The sequence below is a fragment of the Python bivittatus genome, unplaced genomic scaffold (genome assembly GCF_059951505.1).
Source record: "Python bivittatus isolate LINGU-HERP-01145 unplaced genomic scaffold, Pbiv_v1 ctg000370_np1212, whole genome shotgun sequence".
Taxonomy (NCBI): Eukaryota; Metazoa; Chordata; class Lepidosauria; order Squamata; family Pythonidae; genus Python; species Python bivittatus.
The window spans coordinates 1,965,202-1,988,581 of record NW_028277062.1 but is presented as its reverse complement, the minus strand read 5'-3'; the positions used below and the strand labels follow the sequence as shown (position 1 = coordinate 1,988,581).

Here is a 23,380-nt window from a genome sequence, read left to right as displayed (position 1 = left end):
ATGGTACTAGTTTGGTTGGGCTTCCAGCTCCGGCTTTCCAACCACCCCAGGTGGGCCTACTGTAGAGGGCCTCCTTGGTGGGCCCTTCTCTTCTGGCCCTTGCTTCTTTGCCTTCCTCTCAGTATCCACGCCGCTACCTTCAAAGTTGGTGTGATGGGTCCCTGGAACTGTGACTCCATCTATGCCAGAGCCTACCCTGATGCAGCAGCTAAATTGGCTATTACCCAGATCAACAAGGACCCAACCTTAAACAAGGGATATTGGTTTGATTATGTCCTCCTCAATGAAGACTGCCAGACATCAAAGGCCCTTGTGGGTTTTGTCAGCGCACAACATTATGCCTCTGGTTTTGTAGGTCCAGTTAACCCAGCAACCTGTCAGGCAGCGGGGTTGCTGGGCAAAACATGGAACAAGCCCATTTTCTCCTGGGCTTGCTTGACTGATGATGCTGAGGTTGAACGTTATGGCACTTTTGTCCGGCTATTACCACAGGCCTCTGCTGTGCTCTACACTGTGCTTAAGTACTTCCAATGGGCTCATGTGGCTGTGATCACCTCTGAGGAAGACCTCTGGGTAGAAGCGGGACAAGCTCTAGCAGACTCATTGCGGAACTTTGGCCTGCCCGTCACTATAGTGACCACCATGGAAGATGAACCTGGTGGGGTGGAGGATGCCCTCCAAAAGATAAAGAAGGCCCACAACGTACGAGGTATGGTTGCGATGGGCAGATGTGCCTCATGAAGGGGGAGAGATCTAACATAAGTTAGAAAGATATGGAGTCTGTCTCTCTTCTGAGTAAAGGGCTACAGGTCAGCTTATGGTTTCTTCTGAGATGCAGAAGCCCAACATGTTTGTTTCTTCACTTCTGGCTTGACTTGGACTGTTCAAGCTCCTCATTTACTCAAAAAACTATCACAGAAAGAAGATGGAAACCTACTTTTCCTTAATCCCAAGCTACAGGAAGACCAATTCTAGTAGAACATTAAGGAAAAAAAACCCTTCTTCTTAGTAAGGGAAGTTGGACAATGGAACCACTGAGCTAGAAAGTCATGGGTTCCCCTTTGTTGGAAGCCTTCAAACAGAGAATGAACAGCCACCTGTGATTTGAATTTCAAGACTGACGGGGTTGACATTGGTGGCTGCAGGTTCCCTTCTAACTCTGGGATTCTATAAAAGTTGGTTTATATGACAAGAAGCGTGCTATGTGACTCATTCACATGTTTAAGCAGCTTCTTTGTCAGTCAAGGAAGCCTATCTCTTGCCCAGTGCAGGAATCCAAATTCAAACATCCCCTAGAGGTGGCTGTCTGGCCTTCGTTTCAACTTTACCAGTGAAGGGGAACCCGTCCCACTCTCAGGTTCCATAGTTCCATTGCTAACCTGACTTGCTGTTAGGACGGTTCTCATGTTCCATCTGTATTTGCCCTCAGCTATTTTCAAACCATTATTCTGTGTTCTGCACTCTGGAAAGATGGAGAAGAGATCTTGGCCTTCTTCTCTGTGGCATCCTTTCAGTGCTGCTTATCTCTCTTCCATTCTGAAGACTACAAAACACTTAATGTCCCCACATCTCAACTCCTAAGACTTGGTTCCCAGCCTAGGTGCCCTTTTCTTGATTCCTTCCCATTTTTCTGCCTCTTCCTTTGGCACAGGTGAAGTATCTATTTATATCAATGTTTCCCAACCTTGGGAACTTTAAGATGGGTGGATTTCAACTCTCAGAATTTCCCAGGGGAAATCCACCCATCTTGAAGTTCTCAAGGTTGAGAAACACTGATTTGTATGTATGTGACTCTCCTTCATTCTCCTTTTCTAGAAGGGGATGGGGTCCTCATTGGGCAAGACCATTATGAAGGGAGAAAGCCACCAGGGCTGTCTGCAAGTGAGATCAAAAAAGTCAAGATGGCAGTCTTGACCACATGATGGAAGCCAGGAGTGTTGCACATAATAAAATGCAGGGCTCCTATCATGCAAGCACAGCCCCATCTTGACTTTGTTGACCCACCCTCTGCAAACACCCTTGAGAAAGTGTATAAAAAAGGAGAAAGGAGAAATTCTAGGTTGAAATGATTTTTTTTTTAATTTAAAAGGGGAGCTAGCATAGGATCTTCCCCACTTTCACTGCTTGTTGGTCAAGAAACAGTCTGCTCTGTCTTAAAACTATAAAAGAGATGGAGTGCAGGGTTATTCATAAATATAGCAAGTGCATGATTTTAATTCGGCGAAGTTTGTCTATCCCCTCCGCCCTGCTGTTTATGTAGGGGCTCAATTCTGATGCATACCTCATGTGGATACTTCCTTTGTTTATGAACCTTGAAGTTTGAGAAGTTGTGGAATGAACTTATGATTTATGTGCAGCTACAGAGAGGATGCATGTATTTATTTATTTAAAAAGTTTATATAGCCGCCTGTATTATAACCACAACCCTGGGCAACTGACAAGTCAATAAAAACATCAAAATCCCCCAAACAATCAAAATAAAACGCTCAATAAAATTCAAGAAAAGCTCAATAGAAACTCAAGAAAAGCTCAATAGAAACTCAAGAAAAGCTCAAGAAAAGCTCAATAGAAACTCAATGAAAACTCATGGACCCTGGGGCAACACTCTGCCACACGTGGTTTGGGCTCCAGCCTCATCCTACCACAGTGCTTGTGGGAAGAGCCAGCAATTTAAGCTCTTCCAGAAGGCAAGGAGGGTGGGGGTCTTTCAGATCTCTGGCGGAAGGGTGTTCCATAGGGCAGAGGCCATTATGGAGAAGGCACACTTCCTAGGTCCCACTCGACGAGAGCACACAGGTGCATGTGGAAGGCTCCTCCTAAGAGAAAAGAGTGCTTAAGAAGGAAGGCTATTCTACATCAGGCTGTTGCTCCTCCTAGCTCAAGAGCATAGCATCGGAAATTAGGAAGGCGCCTCAGAGGTCCTCTAGTCCAACCTTCTGCTCAATGACCTCTCTCCCATCTGGGCAACACAGGCCTGTGGCTTGGCTGCTACCCCAGTTTGCAGTCCATGCCGCCTCCAAGAGTCCTGGACACATCCAGAGAGCTTTCTTGGAAGCAGTATGAAGATGGTTTACTGTTGCCTTTTTCTGAGATGTGTTTCGACTTCCCAGTCTAGCCTAGAACTCTGGGGTGCCCTGGTGGTCATCATCCAAGTACTAGCCAATGTCACCCAGGCTGCTTAGGGTACTTGCAGCCGACAGTGAGGGGCATGAAGGGGGCAGACTGCCTTCTTTTCTTGGGCGCAAAAATACATGACAGTGGAGGGTCTGCTGAAGAGGCAAAGAGGAGGTGACTCTTAGGAAGGCAGGCAAGAACGAACTTCAGCAAGGTCTTGAAAGGCACGTCAGTGCCCACAGAAAGAAATACTACTAATAAACTTCTCTTCTTAAGAAAGTATTGCCCTTTCGAAAACAGCTTTACATCCTTACAGGCAGATCTTTAGAAAGCATGCCAGTTTAAATCATAATCATAATCATAATCACAATCACAGGCAGGTGGATGTTAGGGTTGATTCTTGTTGACATATGCAGGAAACGCGGGAAGATATCTCTGCCTCTTCCTGCTAGATGGACGATGTCTTTGTCTTGGCCAAAGTATTTTAGAGGTTTCCCACAGGGGAAAGGATGGGGCAGACCCCCAAATAATGCTTTTCTCGTCCCTGAGATCCAATTATTTGGGGAGGCCTCCTCCTTCCTTCTAGAAGCCAGAAGCTGGAAGTTGTTGCTTGGGGGCAATGACAAAATGCCTATCAGGTGCATATCCACCCGAGTCACTCTGTGGTGAGATGGGCGGTGACAAATTTGAAATATAAAATAAACAAACAGATAAATAAATGAACATCAGGACTTCACTGAGATCCAGATCTCTGTCTGGTGGCATCTCAGAGCTTGAAAGGAACCTGAGATGGGTTTTGGAACCTGAGTTTGCATGGAATCAACATTCTGTGCCAGGGTTTCTCATGGGCTAGCTGGGGAATTCTGGGAGTTGAAGTCCACCCATCTTAAAGCTGCCAAGGTTGAGAAACACTGTTCTGTGCTGAGACCCTGAGATGGTTGCTCTCAGCGTGAACACGGTGGCCTCATTTCTTTATTATTCCCAAAGATTCAGATTCAGCTTTGCTAAACTCTCTGTTCTCTTAACCTTCTCACTCTCCCCACTTTTTTTTCTCGGCCCAATCTTCCTCCTTCTCCTTCTCCTTCTCCTTCATTTCCTATCCAGCGGTCATCATGTGTATGCACTCTGTCCTGCTGGGTGGGGAAGAGCAGCGTCTCCTGTTGGAGAAGGCCGAAGAGATGGACATGACAGAAGGGACTTACATTTTCATCCCCTACGATGCCCTGACCTACAGCATGCCCTACCAGAAGGAGGTCTACACAGTGCTGGATGACAACATCAAATTGCGCCAGGCATATGACGCCGTGCTTATGGTCACCATTGATTCCCCAGAAGTCTCCTTCCGGCAGGCCTTTGGAGAGGCTCAAGAGAAGAGAGAGATCCCTGGCCACCTCAGTGCAGACAAGGTGCCTGAGAAAGGAGGAAATGGTGCTGGGATGGTGGGAAGAAGGACAGAACTGTGGGCGTTAGGCTGTGCAAAAAACGTCGTTCTTAGTTATGAAATCTGGTACAGAATTCAGATTCCATTAAGGTTAAGATTCTAAGCTGGAAGCAAGCAAAGAGAGATTTTTAGCCTGCAGTCTTGTGAGCATGACTTCAAAGGTGTCTTCAGACAGAAGGCTGAACAGTGCCTCTATGCTTGCAGAGCAAGCAAAATGCATGAGGCAAAGCAAATCCTTCATTTGTGTAATTTGTACAGAATTTGGGCTTAGCTGTTTTTCCTCCTCTCTTCAGGCCCATCCTCTGTTTGGCACCATTTTTAACTCCATCTACTTCCTGGCCAAAGCTGTGGAAAACGCTCGTCTAGCTGCCAAGAGGGTGGTGGGGACCAGTGTGGCTGACCACGCCAAGAACTTTGAGCTGGAAGGGTTTAGCCAGACGGTGTCAGCGGACGGAAACAGAGGCGCTGGGCTCCCTTACGTCATCTTGGACACGGATGGAAGAAGCAACCATCTTCAGCCCACCTACAAAGTAGACATGGCTGCAGGCATCTTGAACTACATGGGACATGCCATCCACTGGCCTCACCATACCAGCCCAGCTTCGGACTCCAGCTGTTGGTTCAACCCTGCCACCGTTTGTACTGGGGGTGAGTGTGGAAGCAAAGTGGGAACGGATGGGTTGTAGCTACCAAAAAGTGCAGCTCCCAGGTTGTTGTGGCTCCATAATCCACCACTGAAAATGGATTGCAATGCTTAACCCAGTTGGCAACAGCAAAGATGGGCCTCAGGCTAAAGAAAATGACAAGAGTTTTTCTTCTTCCTCCTTCCAGGTGTGGATGTTGGTTTCGTTTTCCTCTTCTTCCTGATGGTTATTGGCTTGTTCCTGGGTGGATCTGCTCTGGCTTACTATCTTCGGTGAGTTCCACATAAACCGCTCTCATGATTCTCCACTCTAGATTGGCTATTGGCAGTCATTCTGGACAGCTTCGCTTACGGGTGAGCATTTTTAACTTCTGACGTTTCAGCCGCTCTTGCCTCGTTTTTCACAGACGCCGGTTTCTGCATGCCCAGCTAATGAAGGGACCCAACAAGATTGTCCTGACCACAGACGACTTGACTTTCATCAATGGCCAGAACAGCAGGAAGGTGAGCAAGGTTTTATGCAATAGCCTTGAGGAGAATACAAGCTACTGGAAACAGGAAGTGTGATTGTGGAGGTAAAGCACTCCAAAGTCAGGGGACGACAAAGCGAATAATAGCTGACTCAGATCAATGCAATACAAAGGGTTGTGTTAGTGGCCTTGCCTCATTGGTAAAGATGGCCAAGTTTGGGACTATCAAGATGTAGCTATCCACCAGAAGTTATGTCCACAGGTCAAAGTAATCCCCTTTCTTGTTCTTAAATGTTGCTCAATAAAATTATTAGTTCAGAATGTTCTTTAGTTTACAATGAGCTGTCCTCTTCCTCTCCCAGAAGATGGATGACAGCCACTCCAGTCTTGCGGATAAGAGCTCGTTGGATATGAAAAGCTTCAGAAGTGAGACGGCTGATCTGGAAAACTCCAACTTAGCTGTGGTTGAGGTGAACACATGTTCCTCCCTGTGCTGTGTCTGGCCCCACATTCTTCTAGCCTTATGAGGGTGGGGGAGGGCTTTCAGGAGAGAGCTTGAGGGACCCTCTGATGTAAAGCTGTTTCCTCCAAAGGTTGGGGTCACTGCTTGTTCCCCTGCCCAGCAGCCTACTGTGGGACAGAGCCAGCCCTGATATCAACTGTGGTAATACCAAGAAGGCACAGATCTTGAGCTTGCCATCTTTAATGGGAAAGTCATAGAGGATTTGGGTTTGAGCTCCTGGTTGCTCCACTGAGTTGCCATAGAGCTTGGTCCTTCCCTCTTTGTTATTTAACATCTATATGAAACCACTTGGTTAGGTTATCCATCAGTGTGGAGTGAAGCGTCATCAATATACCAAAGACGCTCGATTGTACATTGCCACCATGGCTGAACTAGAGATGCTGTGGAATTTTAGGACCATGTCTAAAGGCTGCCAGGGACTGGATGGGCAGAAGCAAGCTTGGATTAAAGCCCAAGTTGGAGTGGCTATTTGTGTCTAACATTCTGGACTCTTCAGAAGCTTCAGCTATGGTGGTAGTTCTAGATGAGGTCATGCTTCCCTGAAGATGCTGGTCCACAACTTGGAGGTCCCTGGATTCATGGTTGCTGCTGGAACAGCAAGTGGAAACCATCTCCAAGGGGGCCTTTGCCCAGCTATGGTTGGTGTACCAGTTTCAGCCCTAGTTTTAGCCCTTGCAACACTAACTCCCACCCTGACCACCAGGCATTTGGATTATTGCAACATGTTCTAGGTGAGGCTGTCTTTGACTTATTTTATGGGTTGTTATGCTATATTTTGATTTTTCTTGTTCACTGCCTGAAGTCTCTTAAGACTGGATGGTATGCAAAAATTGTAAATAGATATAATAAATAAATACATGGGTGTGATTATGAAGCCACCAGGAAGCAAGCTTGATTCAACAGTGACTTCACTTTTCATTCCATTATGGGGGTATCAACAACCAGAAGACTGTCTCCCATCTGCCCTCACTGTTTGGAGGGGTCAGTTAGAACATCCTCTCTCCACCACTTCCCTGTCTATTTACCTACCTGTCACTCAAAATCAGTTTATACGATATGGCATTAGAAAATCTTCAAGGCCACATGGATTATTGGAGAGAGGTGATCCTGCATGAATCCAAATCAAAGTCATAGAAGACCTGAGAACATAAGAACATTAGCCGTGGCATGCTGGATTGAACCCCTGGCTCATCTAGTCCAGCAGTCTGTTCTCACAGTGGCCAGCCAACTATACAAGGAAGCCCACTAGTCTCCCTGCAGATGGTCTTCAGAGGCTGTCCCACTGCCATCGAGGCTAATAGCCATTGATCCCCAGGGCTTCCATGAATCGGTCCAACCTTAAAGTAGAGGGACACTCACTTCCATTCCCTTCTTGTTGGAGAGTAACAAGACCATCTTCCCTCCTTTTCTCCTTCTGTGGACCCTGCTGGCTTTGCTTTGCCTCCCTGGACCACACACCTGCCCTCTCTGGGTTGTAAATGTTAACGCAATTCCTCTTGTTTCCTTTTAAAATTCCCCTCCCTCTGCCTCTTCCTTTGCTGGCTCTTTCATGACATGGAGCAGGTGTCTGCTTTCCTTCTTTCTTGCTTCTTCAGAGCACCGTAGGAGATTGAGGGTAACCATTTTTGCTCTTCCTTGTCTCCCCTGGCCTTTAGGGTGACTGGGTGTGGCTGAAAAAAATCCCAGGAGGAAAGAACACTGAAATCAAACCAGCCACCAAAATGATTTTTTGCAAGGTGAGTTCTGGATATCTTTCATTCAAAGGTGAGCAGATAGAGGGTTAGGGTTAGGGTTAGGGTTAGGGTTAGGGTTAGGGTTAGGGGGTAGTGGTGGGGAGAGATGGAGTAGGTAATAATTCCTGGTTGATATATCAATGTGGCTTCTGGGGTTATTCAGCCAAGGAATTTCAGCCAGTAGAAAGCAGTTTCCCTGAACTTCTTTTCAGCTGGGCTCTCTACGCTGAGTTACAGATTTTGAGCAATCAGCTGGGGGAAATGGTGCAGAATTGCCCTGATTTCTGTGACCAGCCCTCTGGGCTTCACCCCACAGCTGGGTTGGGGCATTCTCCTCACTGCCCTTGAGTCAGTAGCAAACATGGCCTGCACCAACCTTGCTGTCTTTGCCATTGCTGACCCCTTGCCTGCCTCTGTTGTCCTCCAAGGGGACAGCTGATGAAACCTACAAGATTTGGCGCATCTTAAGGCTGTTCTTGGGGAGGGATGGAATAAGGGGGAAAAAACTGCTTGAATTCAGTATCATTAAGGAATGCCTAAAGGCTGTTTTAGTCACGGACTGAGGTTGAGTTATGCAGACCTGAGAGAAAAGATAGGTTGCCAGGACGCTGGTAGTTGGGTGCAAGTAGGGACAAGGCCGTAAGACAGGGTGCAGGAACACTTCCCAGCCATTCCCACCATACTGGGTGAGTGAGGACTCTCACTTCTTTATTCCCTTTGTTCTTCCCCATCTTCAGCTGCGGGACCTGAGGCACGAAAATGTGAACCTTTTCCTGGGCTTCTTCCATGACCGTGGGATTTTTGCTATTGTCTCAGAGCACTGCGCGCGAGGGAGTCTTGAGGATCTTCTCCGCAATGAGGACATGAAGCTGGACTGGATGTTCAAGTCATCGTTGCTGCTGGACCTTATCAAGGTGCCTGGGGAAGAGAGATCTAGCTGTCCTGAGATCCAGCTTAGGAGAAAAATGAGGCTGGGATGAGGGTTATTCACTCATGTTGAGAAAGGAGTTGGCGTCTCTCAATCCTGTATCGTAGGAGGATGACACAGCTAGGGAATGAATGGATCCTTCCTGCAGTAGCCACCAGAAGGGTTGAAGAAAGCTCTCAGTTCTTGTTTTCAACCACCATCATTCAGGGCTGTGGGCATCTGAAGTTCATAAGAATTCAAATTCATCAACAAGGCTTCAGTCTTGGTGAGATCTACCTATCATGACAAGAGATGGTTCTAAGAGGGAGAACCTCTAGAAAGACCCATTGATAGTTAAAAATATTTTTAGGATTACCAGAATGTTCCATTCCTGAGACTATAATTGTATAGTCTTCTCATATAATTGTAAAGATCTCCCTGATCAGAAAGTGCAGGCAGTCCCATTTAGGGACTGCCTCATTTAGCAGCCATTCACAGTTACGAAAGTGATGAAAAAGTAACTTTACAACCAATCCTCTCATTTACAACCTTCACAGGTCTGTAAAGCAAAGGAAAGCTGAAAGATCATAAGCACAGACACAGTTTCACTTAATGACCACTTCACTTAATGACTGAGTTGCCAGTCCTAATTGTGGTCACTAAATGAGGACGACCTGTATTGTGACATTTGCAAGATCCGCTCACCCCTTCTTTTCTCCTCTAGGGGATGAAGTATTTGCATCATCATGAAGTCGCTCATGGCCGGCTGAAGTCTCGGAACTGTGTGGTGGATGGCCGTTTTGTCCTCAAAGTCGCTGATCACGGATACAATGAACTGTTGGAGGCCCAGAAAATTATCCCAGAAATGAAGCCTGAGGGTTAGCAGAGGAAGATGGGAATTAGAAGAGAATTAGATGGGCTGATAAACAGTGTAGGACAGGGTTTCTCAACTCATGCTGGCTGGGGACTTCTGGGAGTTGAAGTCCACACCTCTTAAAGTTCCTGACTTCAGCTCCTAGAATTCTCCAGCTAGCATGGCTGGCTGGGGAAATTCTAGGAGTTGAAGTCCATACCTCTTAAAATTCCCAAGGTTGAGAAACACTGGTCTTGGACATAGTTGATAGAAAGATAAGCCATTTCTTGTTAAGCAATCGTGTGTTTATCTTCTGGGTAATCCTACTCAATAATTCTGGGTGATGCTGCTTGTCCAACACTCCTGCTTTGAGTCCAACCAATCATAGCCTATGAAGTTGCCAAATGACAATATGGACAATGTCAGAGTTGAGCCGACAGGAGTCCCTCCCTTTCTGTCTCCATCCCTCCACTTTCTCCAACTCCATCTCTCTCTCTTTATCTTTGGGCTCCTTTGTATATTTGGAAATATGCCCCGAGTTGCGGAGGAGGCTGAATGCTCCAATGCCCAGAAACCTATTATCTGCACATTCAAAGATTTAAAGTCCTCCTGGTTGGGTCCTGTTCATAATTATTTTAAAGGGAAGTTAGAATATTTTTTTTTAACAAGGATCCCATCAGCTTCTCTCAACCATGGACATCTGCTGGGGAAATCCAACAACATCATATGCATCATGAGGTCGTAGCATAAATGACACAAATTGCATCATTTGCGCAATGACTTGTGGCTTGAACTCTGATCACCCAGCTCATTGCCTTTTGGGTGTGTTGAACTAATTCCCATGATACTTAGCCAGTATGGCCAGTGGCTACACCAGCTGGGGATTATGGCAGTTGAAGTCCAACATAGCTTATCACTCCCAGGTTGACGAAAGCTGGTCTACCAGACTGTTGGAAAGGTGAAAAATCTAGGTGAAAAAGAACCTAATTAGGTAGGTAGGTAGATGATAGATAGATAGATAGATAGATAGATAGATAGATAGATAGATAGATAGATAGATAGATATAGATTGCCAATAGCTGAGTGAAAAATGAACCTCCCTGGACTTAAAGCTTCAGATTTCTTTCTTCTTGATGTTGGAGAGAAAAACTGTTCTAAAGGGATACTCAGTGGGGTAACTCAATGTGTATAAATAGAGGATAGGGGCAGAAAGCTCCATGTGGATTTACAGGCGGAGGGTATGATAAGAAGAACAGAATGAAGGAAATTATTGGATATTTGTCTTTATTCTACCAGACCGGTTCTGGACCGCCCCAGAGTTGTTGAGGAATCCAGTGCTGGAACGAAAAGGCACCTTCTGGGGAGATATCTACAGTATTTCCATAATTATTCAAGAAGTTATATGCCGTGCTGCCCCTTACTGTATGCTGGACATGACTCCTGAAGGTATTTAGAGAGTAACAATGAACAGAGAGGGCAGATACGGGTTTTTCTCTCATCACCATGGCACGTGGGTTGGAACAATGGGTTGGGCGCAGAACAGCAGGACCTTTACCCAGATTCTCTTAGACGTGGGAATCTCATCACAACATAAGTATCCACTCTGCTGGCGTGGACTGAGACAGAGCACTGGTCCATTTTGCTTTCTGACTTCATCCCTGCGAACAGTGGTCCTCCTGTCTTTTCCCCAGTTCAGTGACTGGGTCAAAGTTCAACTGAGCTTTGGGTGCCAAGTTTAGGCTCTGCCAAATGTCCATACTTCTCTTCCTTGCAACTTGGTTTCACCACGATTGTTTTACCTATTAAAGTTTTTGCAAGATAAAAGTCTGCTGTTTACCACATGAGGAAGGTCACTATGAACTCGTGACACAACTGCAAGCATTTAGGCTACCAACCAAGGTATCAAACAATATTTCATAGATATACCTATCATTTACACATCTGAATTTTTTGGAATATATATGGTTGGCCTGACTATAAATTCATTGGCTTCCTTTGGGCAGAAATGAGATGTAAAACAAGTTAAGAAAAGATGTATAATACCAGAAGGAGCTGCATTGATTTATATTATTCTAAATGAACAGGATTGGCTTTGATTGTATAGAGAACTGTGGTTCTTCTCAGTTCCTAGCACAAGTTGGGCTATTTCTCTGATGGGGTATCTGAATCAAGGTGGTTATGGAATTTGTGCGGAGGGCAGCTTGACCAGAGCAACAGTGAAAGTTTTGTCTTTGTCCAAGCAGAGATCATCAAGAAAGTGGAGAAACCGCCACCTCTTTGCCGTCCCTCTGTTTCTATAGACCAAGCTCCAATGGAGTGCATTCAGCTGATGAAAGAATGCTGGAGCGAGCACCCTGAAAGGAGACCAAATATCAATCAAATTTTTGACCAGGTGACTTGAGCTCAGGAATGGTGGCTACAACACCAGGATCTCAGAGGGGAAGGAGTTGGCCTCTACCTCTCTTTCTGTTCTTCTCCCACAGTTTAAGAACATCAACAAAGGTAGGAAGACCAATATCATTGACTCCATGCTACGCATGCTAGAGCAATATTCCAGCAATCTGGAGGACTTGATCCGGGAGAGGACAGAAGAGTTAGAGGTTGAGAAGCAGAAGACTGACAAGTTATTAACACAGATGCTGCCTCCGTGAGTCTGCCAAAATCCAAGGGAGCTTAAGCGGGGAGGGTAGAGACCATGTCCTGGTTGCAGAAGTCCTCTTATGTTCCTACAGAATTGTAGAAACCTAGAATTGCAAGACACCATTTAGGCCACTGAGACCAACAACCCGTTCAGTGTAGGAATCCACATTAAAGGAGAAAGCGGTTCAGACTCCATTGGAACATATGCAACAAAGGGGAACCCATCACTTTTCTGGGTCAGTAGTTCCCCTGTTGAACTGCTTAGTTGGAATCTGCCTCCCAGTAACTTTCATCCACGATTCCCTGCCCTGCATTCAGAAACAAAGTGGAAGAAATATGACAAAGGAAAAAAAATGCTATGATATGTCATTATAACAGTAAATAGTTACAATTCTCTATATGCTTATCTAATGCAAATATTATTCAAGTACATAGCATATTTCTAATAGAGTTATATGATTATCATATATTTTTTTAAACCTACTGGATTTTGTATAAATGAGTCCCACGTTTCCTTATACTTGTCCGTACAAAGTCTACGTCTATAGGCAATCCACTCATAAGTGGCGAGTGCAATCAGGTCTTCGATCCATTGAATAAATGGGGCCATACATCTATCTTTCCAATGCTGCAATATCAGCCTTTTGGCCATAGTAAAGGCACGGAGAATCCTTTTACGTTGTCCAGTTGTCAAATTCCATGTATTGGGTATATAGTTGGCTTCCAGTATTTAATACTTGACAATAACATGATGATATAGCTCCAGATTCAGAAAACCAGATTCTCCCTCATTGGTAATTGCATTTTCTGTAAAGATATTTCAGAATGGAAGATCCCCATAGACATTTTTTAACAAAGAATTTATTTTCTGAAAATATTTTCCATATATATAAACTGGAATTCCTCTCAGAATACAGATTATGGTTGGTTTAAATCTTTCTTAAAATTCTGTGTCCAGAAATGGAACTAATACTTGAGGTGGGGTCTTAAAGTGGAACTATAATCCCCATAATTTTGTAAGTTCTGTTGATGGAGCCAAATCTGCATTTGCCTTTTTGCAACCATAGCACACCTCTGATTCATATTCCAAAAGTAATTTACCAGGCCAGGTATCCTTTATCCTATACCTTTGCATTTCAGTCTGTTTCCTAAGTGATTAACTTTGCATCTGTATTAAATTTCATTCTGCTATTTTCAACCCATTTCTCTGATCTCTTAAGATTGTTTTGAATTTTATTTCTATCTTCTATGGTATCCCATTCAATTTTGTATCATCTGCAAATTTGATAAGCATTCCCCCCACCCCTTCATCAAGATCATTAATAAAATGTTGAAGAATATAAGTTGCCAAACAGAACTATGTGGATCTCACTCTGTATCTCTCTCTCTGTTTTGATGAGGAACCACTGATGATCATTCTTTGAGCATCATTTTTGATCCAACTATGTATGCAGTTAATTCTCATGCTGGCTTAGCAATCTTTGGGATACTTTGCCAAATGCTTTGCTATAATCAAGATATATTGCATCTACAGCATCCCCACACTCTATTAAGGAAGTTAATCTATTGAAAAATGCAAACAATATATGCTGGCTAAGAATTCTTCTAAGCAAGCAATTTTGGAAGGTACTAGGTTGAGCAAGGCCACCTTTCAAGAGTACACTATTTTTGCAAAAAATTTATTTGGTATCTGCAAACTGATCAGCTTTCTGCAGACCTAAAGAGGCATAAACTGACATTTATACTTGTAATCTCTTCAGTTCTGTGGCTGAGGCCCTGAAGACAGGTGCGCCAGTGGAACCAGAGTATTTTGAAGAGGTGACCTTATATTTTAGCGACATTGTCGGCTTCACCACCATCTCAGCCATGAGTGAACCCATTGAGGTGGTTGACCTTCTCAATGATCTTTACACTCTCTTTGATGCCATCATCGGCTCCCATGACGTCTATAAGGTGAGGACAGATCAGGCTTGTTTGCTATCATTATCGCAGGCCGTAGGCTTGGTGGAGGCAGGGATGGGGGGAACAGAACACCAGGTGGCCTTGATGCTTGATATGATCATACAAGGACCATGTCATCTGCGTATTGGCTTTTCAGTTAGTTGATGACGCTTGGAAGCGAAGTTATGGACCTGGTGGGCTAGATTTCTACAAAGTGGTTTTTGGGGGATGTTAGAAGAAAAGAGGGCAGTGGTGCCTGCCTTCCTAAATCACCTTTGTTCTCTGGCAACTGAAACACCTCTCTCCTTTTAGATTCAATCTCTGTTAGCATGAGAGGTTATGAAGAGGTTGATAAAGAACTTGGAGGAATGTTAGACATACTGTAGACGGCCGATAGAAAAGAGAGGAGTTTGTTAGGAACCTATGTCATAAACAACAGCCCAGTTCTGGCTAAAAAACACTCAGGAAGAAATTATTAAAAACGTTCAGAGACTCTGTCTTGATGAACTCATTGTTCAGTGAGGGTTGGGAAGTTCCAAGATTCTGTACTTTACCCCGATCCTTGCATTAAAATGCTGAAATCTGGGTTGTTTATGTCTAACATTCCTCCCAGTTCTTTATCAACCTCTCCATAGCCTCTCACGCTAACAGAGATTGAATCAAACAAGGAAGTTTTGCTTCTGCCGCTGGACGTCGCTGCGCGTGCTTGACACCTTGCTTCCCACCTCTCTTCTGGAGCTGAGCCGAGTCCCCCCTTCCGAGATCTTTTAGCCGTTTTCACCGCTCCTGTTCTGTTTGGCAGGTAGAGACCATTGGCGATGCCTATATGGTAGCTTCAGGGCTGCCGAAACGGAACGAGAACCGACACGCGGGTGAGATTGCCAACATGTCCCTAGATATTCTCAGTGCGGTTGGCACTTTCAAGATGCGCCACATGCCAGAGGTACCCGTTCGGATACGCATTGGTCTGCACTCTGGTAGGTCATCAGGAATGAAGGAAAAAAGTAACAAAAACTCTCTCTCTCTCTCTCTCTCTCACACACACACACACACACACACACACGGCAGTTGAAAACCGCTAGTGATGTTTAAGAACGCCAGGCTGAGAACGAATCTCTCTGATGTCCTTGACAGGGCCTTGCGTGGCTGGCGTGGTGGGACTGACAATGCCACGCTATTGTCTCTTTGGGGACACGGTCAACACTGCCTCGCGGATGGAGTCCACAGGCCTTCGTGAGTAATGCACACTTGCGTTGGAAGAGCTCGCTGATTGACTGGGCACAAGGGAACATGGCAGAATGTGTTTCGTAAATCCAGATGCAATCTTCCGCCTTGGGCAGCCCAGTTTCATTGTCTGCAGAGGATTGTAGATCATCATGTTCTCTGGGTCTCCTCCAGAAGGGTCTGGAGGAGAGTGGCAAAAAAGTCAACAAGATGGCTGTGACACCACAATCAAAGCCCTGCTTCTTTTTATGTGCATTGCAGCCACTGTATTGATGTTTCTGAACCTCCCTGCCCCACCCCTGTAGTTGTGGCTTGCCAAACCCTCTGAGCTTTGCTGGCTGTGCGCTTCAAAGTCTGTGTGTTTCAAGTATGTGTTGGTATGTATTTTTTTTGCAGCATATCGAATTCACGTCAACTTGCGCACCGTCGAGATCTTGCATTCACTCAAAGAAGGTTTCAAGCTCGATCTACGAGGGAAAACAGAGCTGAAGGTATTGAAATTCTACATGAAAACATGCGTATTAAGCAATATCTCAGAGAGAGAGAGAGTGAGAAAGAGAAAGAGAGAGATGAAAAAGTTTGCAAAGAAACACATTGTATATTAGTCAAAGGCTGTACAAAAAGAAGCAATTAAAAAAAAAAATAACAGGCAAATTTTTGAGACGAGACTAAAAAAAAATTACAAGGCATGGCTGAAACAAGATGAAACCAGCTTGAGGGTGGAAAAAAAGGAACGACGGATTAAAACGAGATGGGTTACCTAGATCTGATGCATCTCGCTTCCTCTTTAGGGAAAAGGCTTAGAAGACACTTACTGGCTCACTGGTCGTGATGGCTTTACGAAACCCATCCCTACTCCCCCAGACTTGATGTCAGGGTAAGAGGGCATCTTCTTGGGAGCAGGATGGGGATCAAAGAGGTTTACAGAGTCATAGACTCAAGAGTTGGAAGGGACCTTGGACATCTAGTCCCCCTACTGAGCACAGGAATCCTCAGACCTTCCCAGATAAACAGCTGTCCAGCCTTTGCTTCAACATCTCCAGTGACGGAGCCCCACAACTCCAGGAGAGAGGATGTTCCACTGCTTCAGAGCTCTCACAGTCAGCAAATTCCTCCTTATTTTGAGTTGGGATCTCTCTCTCTGAGTTAATCTTCCGCCCATTGGTTCTTGTCCAACCCCTGGGCCTTCTGGAGGATCAATCCATCCCCTCTTCCCTGAGACAGCCCTTCAAGGATTGGAAGACTGTTAACATGTCTTCCTTCCACTGTTCTTCTTTAGGCTAAACACACACAGTTTTTTTAAATGTTCTCTGTAGGATTCAACCTCCAAGCCCCTCACCATCTTTATCATGCTTCTTCGTGGTTCAGACATTCCTAAGTTTGCTCTTTTTCCTTCAGGGCAAGCAGCCATGGGATAAGCCTGGATGAAATTCCTGAGGAACGCAGAAAGAAGCTACAGGAAGCTCGTCAAGGACAGAAAGTATAGCCTGAGAAGAAGACTATAGCATGAGTCCAGTTGTGATGGCGGTGAGACCATGGTGGGGGAATAAAAGGCGTACCGTGGTTGCATTCTTTAGTCCTTGCTTCGAAGCGGTGGGAAAAATTTAGAGTTCCTTCCCTCTCTTTGCCATGAAATAAAGCCTCCTCTTTTTTATTTCAAGATAATAGAAGATTGTGACCACCTTTCTTGGAGGTGTTTACAGGCTGCATTTTCTTTACACCTCCCAATGCAAGGATGGAAGAAGCTGTTTTCATAATGCTGGTTTCCTAATTTTTAATAGTGTGAGATAAGGTAGCATATGACTTCTCCCAGAAATGTTCCACTCCCCAAGCCAGGGAGATATGACCAAATGCAACCTTCCCCAAATAGGTTCTCTGCATAATCTCCCAGCAGCTCATTCTCATTCTGGTGTGGGCTGAGGCTGTGAGAATGTCCTTGCGAGACAGGAAGAGGAAGAAGAGGAGCCGCAGACTAGGCAAATGGTCAGATAAGAGGCAGCTCAGCCTGCGAAGCAATGGGGTATGGCGAATGTCTCAGGAGGGACCCATCCTAGTTTCTTGGACTGCAAAGGTGAGGGGGGAGAGATGTCCTTTCAGACTTGCAAGCTTGATGTCAGCCCTTAGTAGTCCAAACAAGAAGTTCCAAGCACGAGTATAAACACTACCTTTATTGTAAGGTTACAGTAATAGAATCTTGCAAGTTAAATAGGGTAGTTAAATAGGTGATTTCCAAAAGTGATTAGAAAGTGCAGTTAATGAACCCAGCGTCCTTTAAAAGGCTCTGCTGCAGATGAGAGCGTGATGGCTTCCCTTCATCTCCTGACACTCAAACTTGTGGAAAACCACTATCCTGCAGTCTCCTTGCAAGGAGCAGCTGTCTGGAGCATAAGTGGGCAATCTCCCATCCTCTCCTTATCTGGAGAGGTTCTGTGGGACCAGTCTACTCACCGGTCTTTCGGTCATGGCCACGACGTCTTCTCTACTTGTTCGGAGACATGCTAGCTTGCCTCTTATCTGACTGTTACCTAGACTCCTCCTCCTCCTCTGCCTCCTCCTCCACCTCTTCCTCCTGTCTCTCAAGGACATTCTCAGAGACCATTACAGGCTGGAAGGAGCCAGACTGGGAAGGTTGACATGGAACATTGCGACATAGGGAGGAGAGGTCTGAGGAAGCACAGGGCCTATTTATGAGCTAACGTCCTTGCTCTTGTTTAACCAGATCAGCCAGCTTCCAGGATTTGTGGCTGCCACTGCTGAAGCCTTTTGAGCAAATCTGCAAGAAGAGGATGAATCCACAACTGGGCAGACAATCATCCCATAGTAATCAAAGGGGATACATCCCTTTCCACTCCATATCTTCTGCTGCTTTCAGGTTTCTAGTGCGTGATGGAACTTTGGCCGCTCTAGGACTTGTTATTTACCATTGTGAAAAAAGGGTGAGGTGCATGCTGGGATTTTGGCCAACCTGGTCCTCCTGATTTGAACTCTTTAGATCAGGGCCAAGTGCATGATGGGACTTCGGCCAAGCAAAGAACGGCTGTTGTTCTTGACTCTCACTGGAGACTTAGCTACCTTTTTACGATACCTGGATTCTGTAATATTGCTAAGAGGTCAGAATTAATGCAGGAGAAAGCCTATCCCAACTTCCCAGTGCAGCTGTCTCCAGGGAAGACTCACAGTTCTTTAGCAAAGAGGGCATGATGTGGAGAGAAATGCACAACAATGGAAGGCAGTGGTTTCAGAGAAATCGCAGAGGGATAATCCAGCTGGAACTGGCAGCAGATGGCACAACCCATCTACATTTAGCAATGCAAAGGTGGAAAAGGTCTACTGAGGTCACAACCTTCAAAGAGGGTACATTGACCGTCTTCTGATTTTCTAGAAGAAACAAATTCCATACGGAGATGAAACTCTGGAATTGAGAAGATGTGGCTGGCGATTGTGCAATGAATGGAACAATGCTCATGGACACCAATGAATGCTGAAATTCAGGTCCAATGGCTAACCTTTAGATGTCGGTGTTGTCTCAAGGGAATATTTAGGGCAATAAAAAATGGGCTTTCTTCTTAAACAGCTAATTTCCTCTTCCAAGCTAGGAGACTGAATTTAATTTAATTTAATTTAATTACCTTATCTCTACCCCAAAAGCAGCTGTAGAAGAAGACAATTTAAGGTAGAGGTGTAGGAAGGGACCATGCCCCAACTCTTCCATGATTCAAGAACGTAGCTATTTTGAGGAGGAACAGGAGAAGCTGTAGTCTTACCCTGCATATTCTTTAATCTAGTTGAGGATGAGAGGAGAGGATGGGTGTTTGGGGATGAGTTGTCTCAAACCTTCCTTCTGGAAAATACTCATTTTTAAATATAGCAACTTGAAGTGATTGATCTTTCTATACCAACCAGGCAGGCAGGCATCTCAGATGCACTGGGTTTCTTCCAGAACGTCTGCGATGACTTGGCATTTTGAAGACTGTAATCCAATTCCTGCAGTGTTTTTCAAACTTGGCAGCTTTAAGAAGTGTGGACTTCAACTCCCAGAATTCCCCACGAAGTCCACGCATCTTAGTTGCCCAGCTTGAAAAACATTGTGAGAATAGGGAAGACCACTCCATAACAACAAGGGATAAAAAAGAATGTTATGTTATTTACCCTTTATCTAAACCACTACAAAGGTGATTGGAAACTACCTTAAATTCATCTATTTTGAGTCTTCAGATTAGGACAATAATTTCAAAGTTATGGCTAAAATTATTCCATGGTTGATTCCTCTCTGTCTGAATTTCAAAGTTTCCTACAGTGTCACTAAATACGATACAGATATATAAGAATGTATTTTCTTGAATAGAAAAAGGATGTTCCTTGCAACAGGCAAAAAATGTTTTGCTAAGAAGAGCAGACCCCTACTTCCCTGTTGGGCATAGATTGTCCAGCTTCAGAATCTCTCTATTATTGTCATGCACATCCTGTGTGCAAAATGTACATTTTCTTAACTCTTACTCATGGGTTTGGTCTGTTTTATTGACTTAAATATATTTTGCAAAGCTGCTATGCTACTGTTGTGGCTGTTTTCAGTTTCAGGAGGTAGCCTGAGCTACTGCAGAATTTGTGGTGGAACCGAAGGGGATGAGGGGTAAGTGTATGTATGTGTGTGTGAAAGATCATACGGAGATCCTGGTAGACCCACTCCAACGGGGAACCTCCAAAGTGAGCCTACAACACATTATCTTCCAGACTTTTGAAGCACAACCCTTCCAGAATTCCAGCAATATCTCCAATTTACCTCTTTTGAGGCCAAACATCTAGAGATGTGGCTTTCACCTGGATCTCTCCTGTTGTTTGGACCACAGATTTAAACTCCTATCTTACTCTACTACCTTTTTATTACGATAAGTTTACTACTATTCTATTTCTATTCCTATTTCATCTATACATTTCTCTGTGTTCTCTTTCTATGTTAGGGTTTTCTTATCTTAACTATTTCTTCTTTAAATTCCTCCCACCCCGCCCTGCCCTGCCCCAGGTCTTCAGCTCTTGTAACCAATCTCGGTCCGTTTGCACCTGAACATACTTTTCACTTCTCTATAGACTTGTGAAAGGGCTGTTCTCTACCCCACCCCAGCACTCAGTCCTCTGTTTCTGGAGCAGATTTGGGGAGCTCTGCCCCTGGGCTGGTACATGCAATAGGCTGGTTTGGGCTTGCAGACTCTGCCTGGACTCTTTCCTTCCTCCTCCTCTCAGAGCTCTCGCACCTCCAAGAATGGAAGTTTTCTCTCGCTGGCTGAAGGCTACGGCTGGAGGGCTCTTTTCCTCCACGTCCCCTCACACACCTGCTTGTTTTCAGTTCCCTTTTTATAAAACAAGCTCTCCCATGAAGGAGAGGGTGGGGCTGTTGTAGCCCCCCTTTGGTGGGAGCACCAAAAATCTGGATCCTGGGGGACAAAAATGCCTGCTCACTCCCGGTGGTGAGTTCGCTCTTCCCCAAAGTCCAAACCCATCCTTCAAGACAGGGCTTCCCAAATGTTTTCCTTTATTATCCCAAACTTGGGGGGAAGGAGGGCGCTGGGGGGCGTGTGTGTGTGTGTGTGTGTGAGCCAAAGGGGGAAGGAGGGTGTGGTGTGTGTGTATGCGCGAGCGAGCGAGCAAGTGAAGAAAGGCCAGGACTGTTGGCCAAGCCATGGATTGGCCAGTCAAACGCTAGGATGCAAGAGCCAAAATCAGGCACAAGTGGGGAAACTGCAACCTGTTGATTCTGTACGGCAATAAAGAGGCACTCTGGGGACCCAAGTCGCAAATTGAGAGCCCCCCCTACACAAATTAGTATAGCCTTTATACATTGGTGAAAACAAAAACACATGATCGTTTGAACTATAGGCAATGGGCAATAAGCAGTAAATTATTCACACCGCTAGTTGGGCAGAGCAGCCCCCCAAGAGGTGGGCTCCTTGCTAAAACGTTACAGCCTCTTCCCTTCTATCTTTCCCTAGCTGATAAGGCTGGTATATAAAGCTTCTAGCTAATTTATCTACAAAAGGAAAAAGGGAGCTGGCCTTGGGTCTACTGGTTCCAGATCTTCAATAATGGCAACCACATGATCGTTCCAGGAATTCGCAGTGCAGAGTAAAGGGGCTCGAAGAGGAGCAACCATGAACAAAGATGGACAAAATGGGGTTTCTTTGGCTCAAGGCAGCTGTACCGGCCCATCAGGGTGGGTGGAGGAGACTTACCTGAGCGATTTGCGACCTCCCCTGCTGGCTCCCCCATTGACTTTGCTCGTGGGGAGCTGGTAGGGAAGGTTTCCAATGGTGATTGTGTGCCCACAGGGGTGCTGCAACGGCCGGAACTTTGAGGACCGTCCATAAGTCTCTTCCTTCAGCACCATCGTAACTTTGAACAGTCACTGAACAGATGGTCATAACTCGAGGACTACCTGTGTTATAAAAACAATATAATTGAGTTATTTCTATGTCATTTCAACAAATTACCATTGGCCATTTCATCGATTTTCGTCTTGATAGGAATACTTTGGGACATTTTTGAATATATTTTGGCATGTGGCAATTTTTCAGTCAGTTTAAATGCCCCCGTTGTGAATGGGTTTACATGTCGTTACCCAAAGAAAACCCTGCTTATTTAACCTATATGCAGAGTACATCATGAGAAATGCCAGGCTGGAAGAATCACAAGCCGGAATTAAGATTGCAGGGAGAATCATCAACAACCTCAGATATGCAGACGATACCACCCTAATGGCAGAAAGTGAAGAAGAACTAAAGAGCCTCTTGATGAGGGTGAAAGAGGAGAGTGCAAAAGCTGGCTTGAAACTCAACATTAAAAAAACTAAGATCATGGCATCTGGACCCATCAATTCCTGGCAAATAGAAGGGGTAGAAATGGAAGCAGTAACAGACTTCATTTATCTGGGCTCCAAGATCACCGCAGACGGAGACTGCAGCCATGAAATTAAAAGACGCTTGCTCCTTGGGAGGAAAGCTATGGCAAGCCTAGATAACATATTAAAAAGCAGAGACGTCACCTTGCCGACAAAGATCCGCATAGCCAAAGCTATGGTTTTTCCAGTAGTAATGTATGGCTGTGAGAGCTGGACCATCAAGAAGGCCGAGCGCCGAAGAATTGATGCCTTTGAACTGTGGTGCTGGAGAAGACTCTTAAGAGTTCCCTGGACTGCTAGGAGGTCAAACCAGTCAATCTTAAAGGAAATCAACCCTGATTGTTCATTGGAAGGATCGATAATGAAGCTCAAGCTCAGATATTTTGGCCACCTAATGCGAAGAGAGGACTCTTTGGAGAAGACCCTGATGCTGGGAAAGATGGAAGGCAAAAGGAGAAGAGGACGGCAGAGGATGAGATGGTTAGATGGCATCACTGAAGCAATGAGCATGAAACTGAGCAAACTCAGGGAGGCAGTGAAGGACAGGAAGGCCTGGCGCAATATGGTTCATGGGGTCACGAAGAGTCGGACACGACTTAACGACTAAACAACAACAACCCAAAGAAAAAATACTTTTACCCAATTTTGGGTAATTTACCCAGGTTTGGGAAGCACTGCTTTAAGGGGTGCTGTTGGGGGGGCAACAGGACATTTGGAGGATCCTCCTTCCTTCACCATGGCCCCATATCAGCTGGCATGGCCACAAGGTACAAATGTTGCAGACTTCTTGCCAGTCAAGGGAAACTTAGCATAACACAGCCAACTGTCACGTGAAGGATGGGTGGAGAGCATTTTATTGCTATGAGGTGGAGCTGGCACGGGAAAAGAAGCGGGGTTGTCTTACTGAAAGGGAAAGTTGGCCCCATTTATAGACTCCATCTTGCAAACTGCAGCAGAGGAACTGGATGCAGAGGCCCGTCCAGCAGCAAACGGATCTCCATC

The 23,380-nt window shown here is 45.2% G+C and overlaps 1 protein-coding gene across 1 annotated transcript; it reads left to right on the top strand.

Moving 5' to 3' along the window:
- GUCY2D (guanylate cyclase 2D, retinal) lies at window positions 1-16,975 on the top strand. The gene is made up of 18 exons (XM_088141986.1): window positions 1-709; window positions 4,219-4,520; window positions 4,849-5,203; window positions 5,387-5,471; window positions 5,606-5,702; window positions 6,031-6,138; window positions 7,847-7,927; window positions 8,662-8,838; window positions 9,556-9,709; window positions 10,981-11,130; window positions 11,928-12,076; window positions 12,168-12,331; window positions 14,085-14,277; window positions 15,068-15,242; window positions 15,400-15,498; window positions 15,886-15,980; window positions 16,281-16,366; window positions 16,888-16,975. Exons 1-18 carry the CDS (start codon window positions 1-3, stop codon window positions 16,973-16,975), a joined length of 3,267 nt encoding a protein of 1,088 aa, XP_087998112.1.
- Window positions 16,976-23,380: the final 6,405 nt, after the last annotated feature.

Coding starts and splice junctions, on each gene's coding strand:
- GUCY2D (XM_088141986.1), top strand. CDS start 1: ATGGTACTAGTTTGGTTGGGCTTCCAGCTCCGGCTTTCCAACCACCCC. Junction 5,703..6,030: donor ATGGCCAGAACAGCAGGAAG/GTGAGCAAGGTT, acceptor TTCCTCTCCCAG/AAGATGGATGACAGCCACTC. Junction 15,499..15,885: donor GATGGAGTCCACAGGCCTTC/GTGAGTAATGCA, acceptor TTTTTTTTGCAG/CATATCGAATTCACGTCAAC.